This window comes from Rutilus rutilus (assembly GCF_951802725.1).
Source record: "Rutilus rutilus genome assembly, chromosome: 10".
NCBI lineage: Eukaryota > Metazoa > Chordata > Actinopteri > Cypriniformes > Leuciscidae > Rutilus > Rutilus rutilus.
In genome coordinates, this window is record NC_140215.1 from 33330943 (window position 1) to 33350850 (window position 19908).

The following is a 19908-nucleotide window of genomic DNA, read 5'->3' on the forward strand; positions in this document are numbered from 1 at the left end:
ATACATGGCTTCATCATGTTAATTTCACAATCTAAGCTTAATTCGAGGTTATTGTAGAAATGATAAACTCTCATGTGGGCTAGACCACTGCACTTTTGGAAACCACGTCATATCCCTGCAACGAGAGGACTGTTGATTTGACTGAACCGAGAGCCTCCAAAAGCATCAGTTATGTCTCGAATCAATTCTCACATGACTGGGACAGAGAGACTTACTGAATACGCAGGAGAGCTTCCTCTTTTCCCATCTGATCCCTGCAACAAAGAAAGAGGAAGAGAGAATGAGAGGAGAGGAAAAGAAAAAAGAAAAATAGGAAAGGACAGAAATGAACGGAAACAAACATTATATATATATGGGTAGGAAAAGGATAGGAAACCTTTATTTTCCTATAAAGGATAGGAAAAGGGAAAAGGACGGAAAGGGAAAAGGAAATTAGAGAATAAAAGGAAAAGGAAAACAAAAGAGGAGAGGAAAAGAACAAAATAAAGATGAGAAAATAGAATAAGGAAAAAGAAATGGGAAGGAAAGGGGGAAATAAATGAGCGAAAGAACAGGAAATGGAAAAGAGGAAATGAAAAAAAATGAAAGCGAAAGGAAAACAAAAAGACCGAAATGCAAGGAAAATCATAATGATAATGTGAAAATGAGAAGGAAAAGAAGCAAAAGAAGAAAATATTAGGAAGAGGAACATGATAACGAGAAAATCGGATAAAAGAAAAAGGAAATGAGATAATGAAAAGAAAAGGAAAACAAAAGCGGAAAGTATAAGGAAAAGGAAGAAATAAAAAGGAAAATGATAAAGAAAATAATAAGTATAAGTAAAAGGAGGAGGAGGAGAGTGTGTTTCAGATGCGAGTGGGTCAGGAGCTGAAGCTGGTGTTTATAATTAGCCCTCAGTGACAATGACAGAATGTCACGGTGGCCCTAACGAGCTGCACAGCCTCATATTGATGTTCTGCACGCTCACAACTGGCACTTCTGGGTCACAATGGCCACCAGCTCAGAACAAGAACGTACAGAAGCACGCTCACCATCACTGCAATGCAATTACTAAAGCTCAAATTAGAAGAGCCTACAGAGAAACAAAGGCAAATTTCATTCAATGCATCAAAAAAAAAAAAAAAATCCTTCAACCAGAGAACAATCCATGCACTCTCTTCTCTGTCTGTCTTCGTTTGATAGACACTTCTGCGCATGAAATGTTCTGAAATATAAAGATTACATAATCTTCATTCCTGTCACTGAAAATATAATCCGTGATACATATATTCAAATCCATCATGAATATGCAAATCACCCTGCATTAAATGAGTCATGTGCTTCAGGCTGCAGGTGTTGGAGGCTGTGATTAGTGTTCAGGGGATTATGGGTAATCTAGTGTATATAGTCTGAGGTGGGGCCTTAATGGAGGTTTTGGTGCCGTGTTGGGAGTATGTTGCAATGTGAGTGAAAGTCTGACAGTGGTGTGTGTGTGTGTGTGTGCGTCAGCTCTAATGCAGTGAGAGCATGTGTGTGAGACAGGTGTGTGTGTGTGTGTCTACAGTATCTAGGTGTCTGACATCTGGCATAATAAGCAGCTCACAGCCACAAGAGAAGTTTATTCTCAACCTCCCAGTTCACTTTCTCTCCCTTCATAACTCGCTTCATTGGCTTCCTCCTCCTCTTGCTCTGATTTATGTCACAGCAGGTGTGTTGTGCAGGGGGAGGGGAGGACAATTCATCTTACTATGATGCTGTGTGTGTGTGAGTGAGAGTGTGTGTGTGTGTGTACATGTGTAGTGCTTTGCCTGCTGATGGTTTAACTATTGGGGGTTATGACAGATGCCAACCCAGCTTGAGTCTGCTACAAAACCTAAACACACACACACACACACACACACACACATACACAGTGACACAGCATCCTCTATGAGGCAGAAGCTCAACCCTCAGCACACACAGAACTAGAGCTTCATTACAGGGAACATTTCCCATCGGCCTGAGTCACACACACACACACACACACGTGCGCATCAATTTCTCTGTAACGCTTTGATTCAAAGAAAACACAGCAGAACGTCTCTGCACCATCTGCTGAACTATGAACAGAGTTATTAACAACAGCTTTCATCAGGACTCAACCGTGAACAGTTTAGAAAAGCATATCCATTACAGATCTCAGTTTGGAGCAAATGCTTCACTGCATCAATTAACGGTTTACTGATCATCTATTTATTTCTTTGTCATTCACAGTCCTTTTGGATAAAAGCTGTACAGATACAAATCACAGATAAACTTCTAGAGTGGCGAGCTTCACCGATTACAGGAGCAGCGCCACACGTCTTGACTGGCGAGAAGACTCCAACAGCACAAATGCCTACATGGAAATTAGCATCCTGAAGGCTGATTCTCATGATCTAGTTGCTATGATGAATGAAGAGAGACAATATTTTGTGCGCGAGTACTTTGAATAAGTATTTTCTGAGGTGTTCACCAAAGATGAGTAACTTCAAAACAGGATGGAGTCCTTCTTTATTGGGAATATACCTTTTTGACCTGAATGAAAACAAGGCCGTGTTGGATAGAAGTACAGAAGGACCCATATACAGTGCTTGCCATTATAAAGACTTATGGCGCTTTTCCATTACCAGTACCAGCTCAACTCGACTCGCCTCGCTTTTCGCTCCGTTTTCCATTGCAGATAGCCACAATAGTACCTGGTCATCATAGCGACGCCGCAGGAAACTGCCGTGACTTAATCTTCTACGCGACACACACCCGCTACCCACACACACAGGACAATGGAGGAAATCGAGTGTATGCTGTTTTTGTTTTTGCTGTTTTTTTATTCAGGATACTCCGTCTGGCGCGTGCAATGATGACGCAGTGAATAGTGACGATTCTCTCTGACCAATCAGCAGTCTGCCGTGTTTTCACGTCACATTTTAGTATCGCCTCAGCTCGCTCAGAACCTCGCCGGAGGTGATACGAAAAAAAGTACCTGGAAGCAGGTACAGGTAACTCTTTTACACAGTGGAAAACCAAACAAAGGCAAGGCGAGTCGAGTCGAGGCGAGGCGAGCTGGTACTGTGTAGTGGAAAAGCCCCATTAGTCTATCCCTCACAGTCTTATTTTCATCCGTTTCATTCTATATGACGTCAACCCCCTGAATAAGGTCTATTACCAAGAATAAAAGCCATGTTCATAAGCGTTACTCTTGAATGCCAATGAACACTTATTTAACAAATACTTACTCAAAATTCACTAATAAAAGATTCGAAAGCAGAAAACGGCCATCAATTGGCCTTTCTGACTAGGCCAGGGTTTCTCAAACTCGGTCCTGGAGGGCCACTGTCCTGCACAGTTTAGCTCCAACCCTGATCAAACACACCTGAGCAAGCTAATCAATGTCTTCAGGATCACTAGAAACTCACAGCTAGGTGTGTTTGATCAGGGTTGGAGCTAAACTGTGCAGGACAGTGGCCCTCCAGGACCGAGTTTGAGAAACCCTGGACTAGGCCAAATGACCAACTTCTCTAAAAAGTAAAGACAATTTACTCACCCTCACGTCCTTCCAAACCCTTTTGTATATAAATAATATACGGCACGCAACACAAATATAATATTTTTAATGAAACCGGAGAGATTTCGGTTCCTCCATTGAAGGATAAAAAGGTAAGTGCAGTGGACTTTCTAAGACATTGTAAAAGTAATGTTACTCCAAGTCTTCTGAAGAGACCCAGTCACTTTGTGATGAACAGATTTAATTTCATCATCATCATCATCATCACATATGGTAAACAGAAGCTCAACCGTACTTGCTTGACATGAGAACAAACGCCATTGGTTCTTGTACATTAAGCAAGCACGTTTGAGCTTCTGTTTACTATATTTGATGCTACTGATGAAAATAAATCTGTGCTCAATGTATGCGAGTTGATGAATGTTTATATCTAAATAAAAGCCTAAATTTAATCTGTTCATCATATAAAGCATGTCTCTCTTCAGAAGACCGCTCGATTCACATGGATTACTTTTACAATGCCTTTATGAACTTTCTGAAATGTCAGGTTTGGTTACAGACTTTTACTGAAGGGACAGAAATCTCTCAGGTTTCTTTACAATTATCTTCATTTTAAGTTCTTAAGATGAATGAAAGTCTTGTGAGTTTGAAATGACATGACGGTGAGTAAATGACAGAATTAACATTTTTGGCTCAACTATCATTTTAATTGGCCAATAAGTTATTGGCTAATGCTGTTAATCTTAAAGGTATAAAATATCAACAATAACATCAGTCTATCGCTAACTGTAATGAATCATGATGTGTATTGTCTTGTAACATCCAGGACTAATTGTTTCCCAATTAATATTTTTTTGTGGAAATATGCCACAATATATAACAGGTATTTGGTTTAAAGATTACGATCATACATAAAAAAATAAATAAAAAAAAAGCACTACTTACCTCTGACTCTTTATCACTGGAGGAGCCCAGACTACCAAAACTGTGATTGGAACATTCGTTGTTTGTCAAGGTCTGCACAGGAGAAACACATTTACATGAATCAATGAGCCAGCTGAGAGTAAAGGCAGATGAATGTGAGGTATTCATGCAACAGGTGTTATGAATTAATGATTTGACAACTCAAAGGAGAGGACAGTTGTACAAGCAAGAACACATCAAACAGCGAAAGAGAATTGTGTGTTTCAGTGTGAAGTCCACTGTAACCTGACATGAACCTCACGTTCAGAATGTCATTTCTTCAAAAAGCTCATCATTACGAAAGTAGGAAGACATGAGTCTCTTCCATGAACATTTAAAATGCTGCCTTATCAAGCAGAATCCAGAGGAAAGGAGCCACGCCTGCATCCAGATAGGGATGCGCAGATATGAACATTTGGCCTGATACGATAATTCTTTATATTTGAAACCGGAAAACCGATATATTGTGCGATAAATCTAAATCCAAATTTTTATATCATTTTTGAGAGCCTGATTACAAAAACAAAAGTCTCAACATTAAAAAGCATGTCCCAAGCACTTCAACATAAAAGAAACATATACAGTACAGCCTAGTTTTAACCTGTGCAAGTTGTAAAAAATATGGCCAAAAAAATAAGATAAAAAAAATTATTGCCTTACAAATAAAATAATGAAATTTACAATGTTTTATTACAATACTGTTCTCATTATAATGATATGTAATGTGTCAGTCCTGCATTGCTGTTTTGAGCTGCATGAGCTGAAGCTAAAGATGATCACCGGTGCGCTTTACTACCATGTTAATTCTTAACCAAACAAAAGAAGTATATGTTTGTGTTAGGTCGGTTACCTGTGTTGGAAGTGTGCAGTAGACACACCTACTTTAACAATTTCCATATATTGATTTATCCGTTCCGAAAAGACCATAAACATTACAGATAACATCTGAAGTAACAATTCATTTACATGTAGCCTATATCTAACTCCTTTGCGACCGATACGCTGCAAATCGGGTGGTTTTAGGTCAATGTTTTGGCTGTAAATCAATGATGCCCTCTAGGGAAGAGTAAAATAGCCGCTCGAACACTTCTGGAGGCGGTTTAGATCCAGTCATTTATCTAGATCAGTGATCGATACAGATATGTTTCTATTAATCTATCAGTCTGCATTTACATCACGCGTATCTATTTTGACATGCAATTTTTTGTCCCGCTCTAGTTATCACCATGTCAATTGCTATTAGTGAGTTCATTATAATTAGTGTTATTATGTAGATGTCACTTCTGATATTTTGCAGTGTGTAATTGGCCGTCTCTCCTCTTAGCAGCATATATATATAAATAAATCTTCAATGGATTACATATAGCCACGAAAGAGTGCAAATACCGCTCCCTTTACAATCACTGAAAAAGCTGTCACTCATCTCAGTTTGCAATCTCACAAAGTTCCATTAAAATCAATAAAGTAGTCTACACTGCATAATGAATAGATTATTTACGTCTTTGTTTGTGAATGAGTTAATGCGTTTTGAGCGGTGACTGGATTCTGACTAAATTAAACATCTCTGATTGGCCACTGCATTCAAGAGATCAACAGATATGACTGTTATTGGTTACATTTCTCACTGCTGCAAAAACAAAAAAATTGTTTTAATAAATAGAAACATCTGACGTTCTCCAGAGCACAAACACAGTGACGTTTCGCCAGTATGATTTTATGTTCTTTTTTTAAGGGTGCTTATATTTAAATTCGACTTTGTGATGTTATTTTTTACCCATGTATTAATTCAACAAAAGTTTGTGTAATCGAACATTAAATCGACGGACCCCTGGATGAAAACCCTCGGTCTATTATATCCCACAAGGCTGTGTGCACAGATTGGTGAATAAAAATGGTGTCTGAAGAACCAGTTAAAACAATAGTAGTCAATAGGCATTAGTCAATATTTGCTTGGTGAGCTCTAAACTGTCCTTGAATTTGTTCTAGATCAAACACGAGGCATAATGGTGCCTTTCATACGAACACGCTACCTTCTCTTTAGACACGACCATTGTCTGCAACACATATACAGTATAACACAACACATTACCACAATAACAGTCCAGTGATAAACTCGGCTACTAACTTTGGTTCCTCCGCTAGCACTGCCAGTGCTGCCCACTGTGTTTCCACTGACTCCACCCAGAAATCTGGCCTCCAGCAACTCCTGCCGGCGCGGGTCCAAACTGTGCAGCTCCTCCATAGCACCTGAGTGATACACACACATACATAGGTCATTATAGAGGTTTGTAAACCGCTTTCACTTGGGCTCACTTCATATAGGTAGACAGAAAAAAAGCACATGAAGCCATATGTAACAGTCTCCTGGGTCATGTGTTCACAAACACACAGGTACCGCATTCCCCAGAGCTTACATAGTACTCAAAACTAGATCACACAAACAGGTTAAGCCTCATGACCTGTGTCTTACAATCAGAGACACAAAAATATCCAGTCTGTGTTGAGTGGAGATAGTGCATGTTAACATACGTGACTTCCCCGAGGAAGACTATAGTGAAATGCTGCAGCACACCCAACACAAGCACATTAAAACTGACATTTGAACAGAAATACCATTGTTCGCATGATTACTGTCTATGCACACACACCCCATCCCTCTTTACCACTTCTCCCTCTGTTTTTCCCTTCAAATCACCCACTTCCTCCTGCTTGTCACTCCTTCCCTCACCCTCAGTTCTCTCTATCGGCCCCTGAGGCGTGGAGGAGCGAGAGTCGCTGTGAGGTTTCTCTGGGCGTTCTCGTCCGGGTGGGCTCCTCAGGGCTCACCCTGCTGTCATTATCTCCATCTAATGAGATGCCATTATGGCTCGACTTCAAGCACAGCAGCTCAGTGCAGGAATCACACAGGAGCTCTACCACAGGGAAATACTCATATACTGCTGAGAGTAGACCAAGAAAATCCATAACAGTTCATTATAAGGTGAAACTTGTATATTGTTAAGACTGCAATATGCAAGTCTTACATCCTTACAAGTCTTACATCCTCCGCTTCGCGTCGGGGCCTTCATCACCCTGTTGGGGTTTATTCTGAGATAACAACCGGCAGGATATACATTATCCCACTTATTACACGGTTACTTGCCAAGTCAAGTCACCTTTATTTATATAGCGCTTTTTACAATACACACTCTAAAAAACGCTTCGTTGGCTGAACAACCATTACTTATAAAAGTAATTAGATTAAACACAAAAAAACGTAGTATTCATAACTTTTCAACCTCTACTTAACATATATAGTGTGTGTAACACAAAAATATAAGTTACCAGGTGAACTTAAATGTATGCATAAACAAAATGAAAAAACACAAGTCAAATCAACTACTATAACAATTGCGTCAAAATTAAGTAAATCTAGCATAACATTTTAAGTAACGATACAGCCACGTGAAATGCAGTTTCCCGTGATGCCTTTCCAGGCGAAAATTGGAGCCATTTTGTGAAGCACATGTGAAGATGGTGAAAAGGTAAGCTTAACTTTCTATAAACTTAGTAAAATATTAGATTTTGAGGTTGTTTGAAAACAAGAAAACCTTTGTTATATGTACTTATATTTTTAAGTAAAGAATGTTGCGTGAACTGAAATATTTAAGTACATATAACAAAGGTTTTCTTGTTAATTTTAAGTAAAATTATTCCAAGTTGGGATTACTTAAAAAGTGTGATGCAAAAATGGTGCATATATATTTTAAGTAAATCCAACACATTTTTTAGAGTGCAGATTGTATCAAAGCAGCTTCACAGTGATAACATGAAAATAATACAACAAAGTTTGTTTCTAGAAGAAAATTACGTCATCATCCACCTGAAGTAAGGCAGATCAATAATATTGTTGAATATTAAATGTCCCCAACTAAGCAAGCCAAAAGCCAAGGCAACAGTGGCAAGGAACCAAAACTCCATCAGGTGACAGAATAGAGAAAAAAACCTTGGGAGAACCCAGGCTCAGTCGGGGACCAGTTCTCCTCTGGCCAATGAGCGAACAGTGTGTGATTATGATTCAGGCAGCATTACAGGTCAGGTCAGAAGTCAGATTGGATCAGTACATTCAGAATATTTATCCAGTACCATCTGGTTGGATGTCGGAGTCATCGCGCCTGTATGGAGACGAGTTTGTTGAGGATCAGTGCCGATGGCTGTTGTGTCGATGTAAATAATAAGCCACGAAATATTGATCTGAGTTGAAATATTTTATTAGGTCTTTAAACGCAAAGCTTCTGCAGAGAGAGCAAATGCAGGGGCAAGTTCAAACTAGACGGACATTTAAGGGATACGGTACAGTCATACCACTTATTACACAGCATTTCGCCACATAAATAATTATGGAGATAAGAGATATTGATTTCAGATTAAACTTTTAAAATCGTACCTGTTTGTTGCTTATAATCCAACAGTGTTCAAAACAATAGTCACAAAATGGCAGCAGCTGCATTTGAAACGAAACAAGAGAGAGCCAGTCCACGATACTGGATGGCATGATTAAATAACTGTACACAAAATGTTGATTTGACTGAGTTTTAATGTTTTATTAGCTCACCAAACGCAAAACTTCCACGAAGAAAAACCGTTCCTAGCAAGCATTTAGCGCTGCTGACTTCAGTGACCTAGTGTTGTTTTTGGCAGCCTGTTTTAATTTTAGTTTTAGTCTAGTCTTTGTGTCAGGCTGTCATTTTATTTTTTATTAGTTTTAGTCACATTCATACTCTTTTTAGTCTAGTCAAGTTTTAGTCGACGAAAACTGATGACATTTTAGTCTAGTTTTAGTCAACGAAAACTGATGACATTTAGTCTAGTTTTAGTCGACGAAAACTGATGACATTTTAGTCTAGTTTTAGTCAACGAAAACTGATGACATTTAGTCTAGTTTTAGTCGACGAAAACTGATGACATTTTAGTCTAGTTTTAGTCAACGAAAACTGATGACATTTAGTCTAGTTTTAGTCGACGAAAACTGATGACATTTTAGTCTAGTTTTAGTCAACGAAAACTGATGACATTTAGTCTAGTTTTAGTCGACGAAAACTGATGACATTTAGTCTAGTTTTAGTCGACGAAAACTGATGACATTTAGTCTAGTTTTAGTCGACGAAAACTGATGACATTTTAGTCTAGTTTTAGTCAACGAAAACTGATGACATTTAGTCTAGTTTTAGTCGATGAAAACTGATGACATTTAGTCTAGTTTTAGTCGACGAAAACTGATGACATTTTAGTCTAGTTTTAGTCAACGAAAACTGATGACATTTAGTCTAGTTTTAGTCGACGAAAACTGATGACATTTTAGTCTAGTTTTAGTCGATGAAAACTGATGACATTTTAGTCTAGTTTTAGTCAATGAAAATTGTATTTTAGTCTCTTTTTAGTAATGCGATTCTATTTAACCCAGTCAATATAGAATTTCAAACAAGGCTATCTTATAGGCTATTTAGTAGGCCTATATTTAGGGCTGTGACGGTGGCAGGTTTTTTTTTTTTACCACCGCGGTAATGGACCAACTACCGGCGGTGGTTGGGGGGTTATTTAAAAAAAAAAAAAACTTGTTTTATATTTCCACACAAAGACGCGTGATATAGGCTACACTCTGCGCTTTGAGAGGGATGTGGGACACGAGCAGGAAAACACGAAGATATCGATCTCTTTATGATATCTTCGTGTTTTCTACTTGATGTAAATTGGTTTGAAGAGCGAATTTTATCCTCCACAAGGGCGAGATATTTAGGCTATGTTTGAGATTGCGCTGCCAGAGAAAGTGAAACTAAAAATCACCCGCGCGTGTGAAACGCGCTTTACAGCTAAACTCGCGCCCTATGTCTAATATAACAAGCACTGTGTTAAAAAGAATTTGACATGCAAGTACAAATGTAGGCTATCTGTCCTACAGCGTTTTTCTACTTTACCACGGTAAAGAATACGAATATAATAGGCCTAATTAAAAGCGAACCAAGAAACGTTTATAATACCTTTAGAAAATGGGTGAATGAGACTGAAGATTTGGGAAAAGAAACAAGATATTCCATGCAGGGATGAGTCACTATTTTTTGATATTCGATTAGTTTATTTAATTATAGAATATTGAATAGGTTGTGCGATATTCTCTAAAATAAAATCTCCATGTTCTGGTGCTGATGCGATGACGTGTTCATGTAACCAGAGACGCTGCCAATAACATACAGCTTTCACAAAGAACCGGCAAAAGTAATGATTATGAATGTGTCAAATATATCAATGAGACATTTTAATAGAATAACTAATGGAGTAATATATTGTTAAATTCGCTGATCGGGTGACCAGATCGCAATCCAGAATTTAAAGCCGACAAAGCTATGGGTTCACGCACAACTCTCTCATTCGTCGTGACGTTATAACATTTCGTCTCGTCTCGTTTTGGTCAACGAAAATGAAGAGACATTTTAGCATAGTTTTTATTTTTTAAACCACATTTAGTCTCGTTTTTATTCGTCAACGATATTGCATTATGCATGTATTTTAGTCATCGTCACATGACCATGCATTTACGTCTAGTCTCGTCTCGTTTTCGTCAGGTGATAACGGTTCGTTGACGACAATATTTCGTCATAATTTTCGTTGACGAAAGCAACACTACAGTGACCCGGATGAGCCTGCGTTATCTGTTTTCAGCGGTTGTTTTCTGGGAAAAACATACTGTCGGATGGCGAGATTGACCAATCAGAATCAAGTATTCCACAGAGCCGTATAATAATGCTAAATATTCCCAGACAATTGCGCTGTTCCAAAATCTCGTGAGATGCAATAGACAGAACTGTAAGGAATATGAATCAAAGGTACGCTCCTGACATGATGGCTGGTCCAAAAGGCATCTTCATTACACTGCCAAATTCTAAGGCTACGTTGAAAAAGACAAAGCATGTGTAGCCTTACAGTATATTGGATCCATGTGCATCAGGTCTTAAAGTGACAGCAGCCTAATAACCCTGCTGTCTGTCAATTTTAATCACAAAAAGAAAATCACTCACTGCTCTTGAATAACTTTAATTGTAAGGATTAACCTTTTTGTTTTGTTTTTACAATGAAGATTTTGCAGAATTATAACTATTTTACAATTGATTTATTACATTTATTTTAACCTATTCATCAAGTAAAGTAGTCGTGTCTCTACAGTAGACTTAAACTGCTTTATTCATGTGGATTACTGTTACAATGTCACATACTTTAAGGATTCAATCTTGACTGCATAGAAATTCAAAGGATAGACAAAAAATATATTTGTGTATGAAAATATTTGTATGGCAGATATGACCGTTTTTTTCCTGTGATATCGAAAACGGCATAAAATACAGATATTTTTCAAGGCATCGTATCGAAGTTATAAATTCCAGTATCGTGACAACACTGTGCTAAACATTACAGTTGAACTCATTTATTTTGCATGAATTAAGCAACCAGTATTTAAACCAGTATTTAATAAGTCTGACTAAAAATGTCAAATATTGTTACTTATGTGGTGTATTAAAGCTGTAAAGACATATCACTGGTCTGCGTTATATTTTTTAGACTTTAAAATTACGTACATTTTATCATACAAGTAAAAAAAAAATTGCCTGAAATTTTAATGGGCTTTCAATAAAACGTGCCTATACAGTAGAAAGAGAAAAATGTGAAATCAGTGCTACCTGACTAGAGAAAACAGAAAAAAGGCTGTTGCCTTCCCTTTTGCCATCCAAGGCCACTACCAACAGTCTGACTTGGATACAATTACCAGAGTCAAATAGCCTACCGTCTTGTTTTATTTGGAAATACTTCCTTAGCAAACTTTCAGTCATAATGATGTCGACTTGCATTGTTCCCGGGAGCAAGAATTTCAGCATTTCAGCAGGTGTGAGTTGCATCTGGTTTCCAGTAAAGGATCCAGCGTGATGTAGGCAGTGGCTAAAGTCTGCAAAGAATCGTAAATGCGGTGAGAACGCCGAAACGGAAAATCTGAAAATGTTTGTAGTCGAAATTTCAAGCTGGATGACCACGAACACACTGTTTTAGGCCAAACGCAGGGGGAAAAACACTGAAAGAAACTGCCATTCTCCAAGTTCTGCTCAAACCCCAAAGCAAAACACAGTCCCGTACAGTTAAGAAAGCTGTTGCCCAGCCAGCGTTCCTAAAACTGCTTCACTACATTCACCGGTCGGGCAGTTCTACCAGGTGTCAGAAAAGGACAATAAATTTGCTGTTAAAGTTGTGAGATTTTAGTGCATTTCTTTCCTTCACAGCTTTCGTTCCTCCCTAAAAGCTCAAACTTAACGTCCAAATCAGCTAGATCGGTGATGGTCGTAAAATACAGTCTACAGTTGCTAAACTACTTGATAATAAAAAGAGTTATTAAAACAGCATTAAGCCGCAAAAGTGATAGTTCTCCAAGCGGCATTCTATCTTTTTTTTTTATTATTAGCCTATTACTTATTTATTTCACATGAATGCTATATTTGTAAGCTCTAAGTTGTTCCTGATCACATCTAAAAGAGGGAATGGATTGTTGCACATGCCGATAATGAGTTGATAAGTTGATGTTGGATAATGACTCACAATAAATGATGAGTTGTCAATTCATTCTTTCTTATCTCGAAACTGTTGTTAAGAATAGTTGGCCTATTTATTCTGGTGATTGGTATCAGTAATCAGTATCGGCCAATACTGCTTCCAGTGATCGATAATCAGCCTGATTGGAGCACCCTTAATTTCAGTGACTAAAATGTGAGTAAAATATGACTAAAATGTCAGTTTATGTTGACTAGCCTAAATGGTTTTCTTTGACTAAGATAAGAATAAAATGGGGAAAAAACAGATAAGGTTGACTAAAAACTAACGAATAAGGACATTTGATACAAGACTAAATAACAAAATTGCTGACAAAATTGACAATCAAATTTGTTGAATATTTCTTAAAAGGTCACAGATTTTTTGGTAACGCCAGCCTGTTCCACTGGCTCCCACCACAAGTATGTTGTAATACAGGAGTAGAGAATCACATTAACTATCAACATGATCCACTGACACTGGTGGTGACACTTAATGGAGAGATGGGGACGTTCACAAACACAAAGTGTCTCAATACTGTTTGTCTTCATTTTAAACAGCATGACTCATTTAAAACCCATCAAACATCTTTTTGTGAAATGTCTTATAACACTGACCAGTAGTAATTACTTACCCAGTAATTAACCAGCAACCACTATTGACAGTATTCATATTAGTGGTAAAACATTATGAAATGTTCTTCACCTTGGTGGCATCACATCACTCCAGAGTACATCACCCGAGTCAGATAACATCTTTATGAGTCCCCACATCAACCACAAGCTAGAAAATGAAGCAGCGCATCGTTCCTCCACTGGGACTCGTCTACACCCTTGAGTCCTTTTTACATAACATAGATGCCCAAAAGAACACCGTATACTCATTACCATAAAATTCACTTCTAATAATTCACTTATTATGATAGAATTGCTCAGAAAAAAGGTAGGAAGAGATAATTCAGTGAGTGCAATGTCAAAGTAAGCATGAGGTGGAAGTGACTGATGGCACTGCTGAAACAGATGATACATGTTAAAACTGACCAATGAATGACTCTCGTGTGGAATAATGTTAAAATAAATAACCACATCAAGCATGTGAGAAACGGATACAGGTCCTGATGCCACACACAAACATTCAGATTCAGCTTTTCGCTCCTTCTATGAGATCAACACAAATATAATAAGGAGAGAACACACAACACAACACCCCTGAGACATACAGGATTACATCAGGGAACACAGGGAGACACATGCAAGAGAGAAATGGATACAGAATTATGGCCAGTCTCAGCTTGCTACAAACTAAAACACACAAACATTAATTCACTGTGTGTGTTAATGACAAGAACGGTGTTAAACAAACTTTTTAACACTGCAACACATCATGACATAATATCTCCATAAGCCTATGTCACGAAAAAATTGAAGACCGGAAGTACGTCTTTTAGTAGGGATACGGCTCTTCCGGTTAGCTTTTTAGCTTCCGGAGTCCGATAGATACCGCTGGACCAAACCTCTCCGCAACCTGCCTGAAGTTACATATGACGATGTGGTTCGTAAATGAAAACTCTCAAGTGGAAAAGCGTGAAAGCTGAGGTATGGCTGTCTACGTCCTGACGCAGAGCAACCCGGTGCACTACAACAACAGCGGCGGGCCGTTCGCCAGTAAGGTAAACGTTTCTATGGTAACAGCAAGTTGGACCAATCAGCAGACATTGCTGCTACGCTTAGGATTGTGGGTAGTGTAGTTTTTTTTCATAAGATCGCGGATAAAACATGTTTTTCTTAAAACAAGGTTGATTTCATACGAACTGATAGCTTCTACAGGAGCAAAAAACCTTTGTTTCACAACCTCATAGCTCGTGGTCAGTCTACCTCGGATGGTTTAGACATTATGGCTGATAATCTAAATCCTTATCGAGAAATACTGTTGACCGGAAGTTCTGAATCCCTACTCCGCGTTCCGGAAGCAGGAAGTGTGACATAGGCCTATTACTAGTCCTGCTCAGTAACTGGTCTGCAGTGACACAGAGTCGTGACGCTTGGACTGATGATACACAGAGAAACATGAGAAATGTCACATCACACGATGGGACTGAGAACAACATTCATACCTGCAAACTCGGGACCGGCGGCTGACCCTCGAGACGGGTTGGGGTTGGGGCTGAAGCAGGATGTTAAGGAAGGGGAGATTAACTCTAATACTACTAAATACTCATTAAGCCTACAATTTTAATTCTTCTAGACATATACTGGAATCAGCAATTGAAACAATCAGAAAATTCTGATATTAGAATAGAACTACCTGTTGTTTAGGGGTAAGCGTCGTGTATGTAATTAAAATGACCTGAAAAAACATGATTTACAGTTCGATTTAAACGACTGTTCAAAGAAAAAGTTTTATAAAATAAGATATTATACTACATGTACACACTATATGGTCAAAAGTACTGGGACACGCATCTTAATTACTGAATTGAGGTGTTTAAAAGGTGCTGATGACTTTAAAAACATTTTCTTTGAGGAGTCCTCAATCCTCGTACGTGTAAGTGGTATTGCAAGTTTGGTTATGTAAATGACGTTATGAAATTAGGGAATGCAAATTAATTGTACGTCCTATATTAATTGAATATTAATAATTGAATACATCAAAAGGAAAACTAGTGAATTATGGCCGTCTGCGATATCTTTCTGACTATCGTCGATACATGATACTCTATCAATACAACCATATATCCCCCTTTTCTCATCTTGCTCAAATTCTACATAAAATTCTACTTATTTTCAACATTTTTACTTTCCTCATTAAGTACCGAATAAAGCATGCTGGGAACAGATTCAGTAAACAGATAATTTGAGTACTTGATTAGTTTACATTCACCCTAAATAATTTAATCTAATAGATTGCACAATTTAGAGAATTACATTAATCGAAAGAAATGAAAAGTTTAGAAGAGAAACACAATTTTGTTGCGTAGATCGCAAATGATAATAGTAAATGGTATGTTGCTGTGCTGCCCGAAGCTCACATCATCAAGCAAAAGTTTACTCTAAAAGTAATGTCTCAAGGGACTAATGTCGCCCACAGTACAAATGTGTTTAATGATGCTTGTTCATAGAGTTTATGTTTAGACAGGCACGATAAAACATTTATTGCAACTGTGTAAATGACAACTGTTCTGGAGAGACTCCCACCAACTCAGACACTAAATTAAATGAGAGCAGAAACAGACACTGTTGGTATCGCCGCTTACTTCATAAAAATGAGAGATTATTTAATCAGTGTCACTTAGAGAGAGAGAAACTTTGTCACCTTGTAACACAGACTTTTAAACATACAGTAGCCTCAAAAAGTATGTGGACGGTTAAGTCGCATTTAAAAATGTCTGAATGTCATTGCATCATATATAAAATTTATTTTAAAGAAAGGTAGTACAAACATGCTTTAAGCACAACAAGTAGTTTATTGTGTTTTTAATGTATAATGTAATGTAAAACAAATACTACTAAAACTAAAGATAGGAAAATTTTACATTTAGGGCTGTAATCTCCCAGTCGATTAGTCGATTATTTGGTCGATACGTTCTGGCTCGACCAAAATTCTGATTGGTCTATTTTTTGCCGCGTTCATTTCATTAGTTTTGCCCATAGACTGTAAAAAAATATGGACGTAGTGTCCGTGACGTCACCCGTAGGTTTCTGAAGAGCATTTTTGAAGCCTAAAGTGCGCGGAGCCGGCCGTCGCCATCTTGGCCTTGCGTCACTCCCGGATAACAGAAAATAGACAAACAGGCGGGGCGTGAGTGGAGCTGAGGAGCCTGGCCTGGCTATCTGAAATCACCTAGCTCGACGTGATCGAGTTAGCTGATGATGTAAAGCCAATTAAACGTTCCTATTTTTGCCCTTCGAAATATTATAATAGTTAAAAGGCATGGCTACAAGTGAGACTGTGTATTACTTCGAGAGTGTTTGTGTGTGACTGTGACAGTGATTTATGTGCATACATGTCCGTCACTCTTTCATGGTCCGTCAGCGCGGCATTGCTCAAGTTCGTAGAGAGCTTATTCAGTCCATTTTAAATTCTGATTTTGGCCGTCTCTCAAATTGGTTAAACCATAGATATATTGCCTTTGAAGTGCAAGTAAATGCGCTAGAAAATCCGCGCTCATTCATGTTAGGGGTGTTCGGTTCCGGTTTTTTTGGAGTCGACTCCGACTCCCGACTCCTAATTTTGGAGTCGGTGGAATCGACTCCTCGACTCCATTTACTTTGAATTAAAATAGGGTCAGAATTCAGAAGGTGCGTCTCAATATGCTTCCTCGTTTCCTCACTTCTCGCTCGTATGTCCTACGACCCTGAAACCGATCGAGCTCCGCTCTCATGTAGGACATCTAAATTCTTTAATTCCACCGGGAGGAGGGCGAGGAACGAGGAGGCTTCCTGAGGAGTCAAGAGCGAGGATACAAATGTTTCCTATACTAAAATGTTTAATCAACTAAACCTTATAAATCCCCCTCCTTTTCACATCGCAGCTTCTTCAAATCATATTTAAGTGTGCAATATGTTAGTACATGGGCGTCGGAACCATTGTATATGGGTGGGACAAGACCCACCCACTTTTTAAGACCAATGATATTGGACCCACTCACTTTTATATTCAGCGCATATGTCTGTTCGCTTTTCAGAGCATCGTCAGTCAAATCCATTCCACTTGAGGAATGCCCAAATGAATTAAACTCCATTTCCGCTGAATCGCTAAATTATATTTCTCAACGAGCCGCAACTGACGAAAAAAGGGGCGTCACTTCTTTTGAATAAGAAACAATATCAAGACTATAAAACTCGTCAAATCTCCGCGAATCACAACAAGCGTATCAGTGAGAACACTTGATCAAATAGCGCACACTCAAACCTGACTGCACATCACATTTTTTACTTTGATTCTGCTTTTATTCGTAACGCAATGGACCGGTCAACGGAACATAAATTAATCCTTAAAGGATGGGACTTTATGGGACATTTGCACAAAAATAATAAATAACTTACCGTAGCCTATTTTATAAGTCGCTCCAGAGTCGCATATCAGTCAAAAAATGCGTCACGAGGAAGAAAAAACATAGGCCTATAGCTTAAGTCGCACTGGACTAAGTCGTATTTTTTTGAAATTTATTTCACAAAAAAAAAAAAAAAAAAAAAAAAAAAAAAAGTTACAGACAGTTCTCCGCTAAGGACGTGAGCGCTCTAAAGCGGCACTAAACGAATGTTTTAAAACTTTCACAGAGACCTCAAACTGAAAGCATAAAGCCTGTCTTTAAATTTAATTTCGTTTTGTATTAATTGTATCTTAATTTTAATCGATGTTTCATCAAAAAATTGTCTGGGTTTAATAAATAAGAAGGCTATTAGAAAATAGATAATCAGGACACGGAGGCGCTGGCGAACCTGGAGCTCGTCTCATAAATGAACCGAAACTCGGCGTAGGGCTATAAGGTAGCCTATTGCCTCACAGACCTGAGACATATAGATAGCTTGAAATGTCTAATTTTAAGCAGAACAATTCAAAACGAAAGAAAACAGACTGCGCTGCTTATGTAGGCCTAATTCGTATGAAATGTGCATTTCTCTCTGGCGCTGCGAAGATCGCGAGTCGTCAACTTCATCTGTCTAGCCGACACTGACATAAAAAAATAACTGTTTTATTAGTAAACAATTAAAATGTATCCTGCTATATTTTACATATTTGCCTGTTCCTTACAAAACAGAAAATTCCTGTTAAAAAACGGAAAAATACTGTAAAAAAAATGGTCTTTCTTCCCGTTGTTTTTACGGAAAAAAACTGTATATTTAACATTGGATTTCGGTAATATGATATAATGTTAATTTACCGTCCTATTGAAGTATTATTATCTGTTTTTTACACTGATAACCACCAATCACAGCAGTGATGAGAGTCACATGATCAATCAAAGCTCAACATAAGCAGTTCTTCCACAAGAGAGTTAATACTAATATATATAGAAGCTGCACAGTGTCATTCACACAAACATTAAACACCATCATGGTAACACATGAAATTTTAAAAATGCAATAAACATTAATTTAACAACATTAAATGTAACATAAACCCCTAATGTACATAACTGATTAGAAAAAACGAAGAAAACTATGAAGAAACAAACATAGTTATTTCAACAAAAATACATCAAATGTGAAGTGTCACAGGGAATTGTGGGAATGTCAATTTACGTTTTTTCACTGTAAATGATACAATGAGTTGTTTTTTCACTTTCAAAAACTGTAAATTTAACGGTATGTTACAGTAAAATTACATTAAATGTACCGTTAGATCACAGTTATTTACCGTATATAGTACGGAAACTTTCTGTTAACCAATTAACAGTTTTTCACTGTAGCATTTTTACAGTCTTTTACCGTTAAAATTACGATATTTTTTTACAGTGTGTGTTATTATTTTTTTATTTTTTTTTGCAGCTGCGGACAAATTCTTTCGACACACACATAGCCTACACACTGCGCTTATGTTTTAAAAACATAATTTAACATATATAACAATTTTTAAATAGCCCACTTAAAGTGTTTATTACAAATAAATGACTAAATGCTAAAAATTAATAAATTTTAACGAACTAACATATGCGTTGCATTTACAATTCTGTGAAAACAGCACCCCCACTTCCCGCGTCCCTGCGCCCGTTGTACCCTTCCAGTCAAATATTGCGTTGCAAACATCAATAACAGCTTTAAGTTGTCAATGCTGGCAAATGACCATGGTATCAGCAGGTTAATCCACGGATAGCTCTGCATTTAATGCACTACGTG

General features: G+C 37.9%; 1 protein-coding gene across 8 annotated transcripts in view; it reads right to left on the reverse strand.

Moving 5' to 3' along the window:
• Positions 1-19908, reverse strand: part of tlk1a (tousled-like kinase 1a) — a 47352-nt gene that overhangs the window by 17894 nt on the left and 9550 nt on the right. For 4 of the 8 annotated variants that reach the window (XM_084421785.1, XM_084421789.1, XM_084421784.1 and 1 more), the window contains 3 exons: positions 6591-6712; positions 4448-4519; positions 216-254 (listed from right to left, as the gene is read on the reverse strand). In XM_084421785.1, coding sequence (XP_084277911.1) covers positions 216-254; positions 4448-4519; positions 6591-6712 — 233 coding nt within the window. The remainder of the gene's footprint in view (positions 1-215; positions 255-4447; positions 4520-6590; positions 6713-19908) is intronic. The other 4 variants (XM_084421786.1, XM_084421791.1, XM_084421790.1 and 1 more) reach the window with 1 other exon arrangement.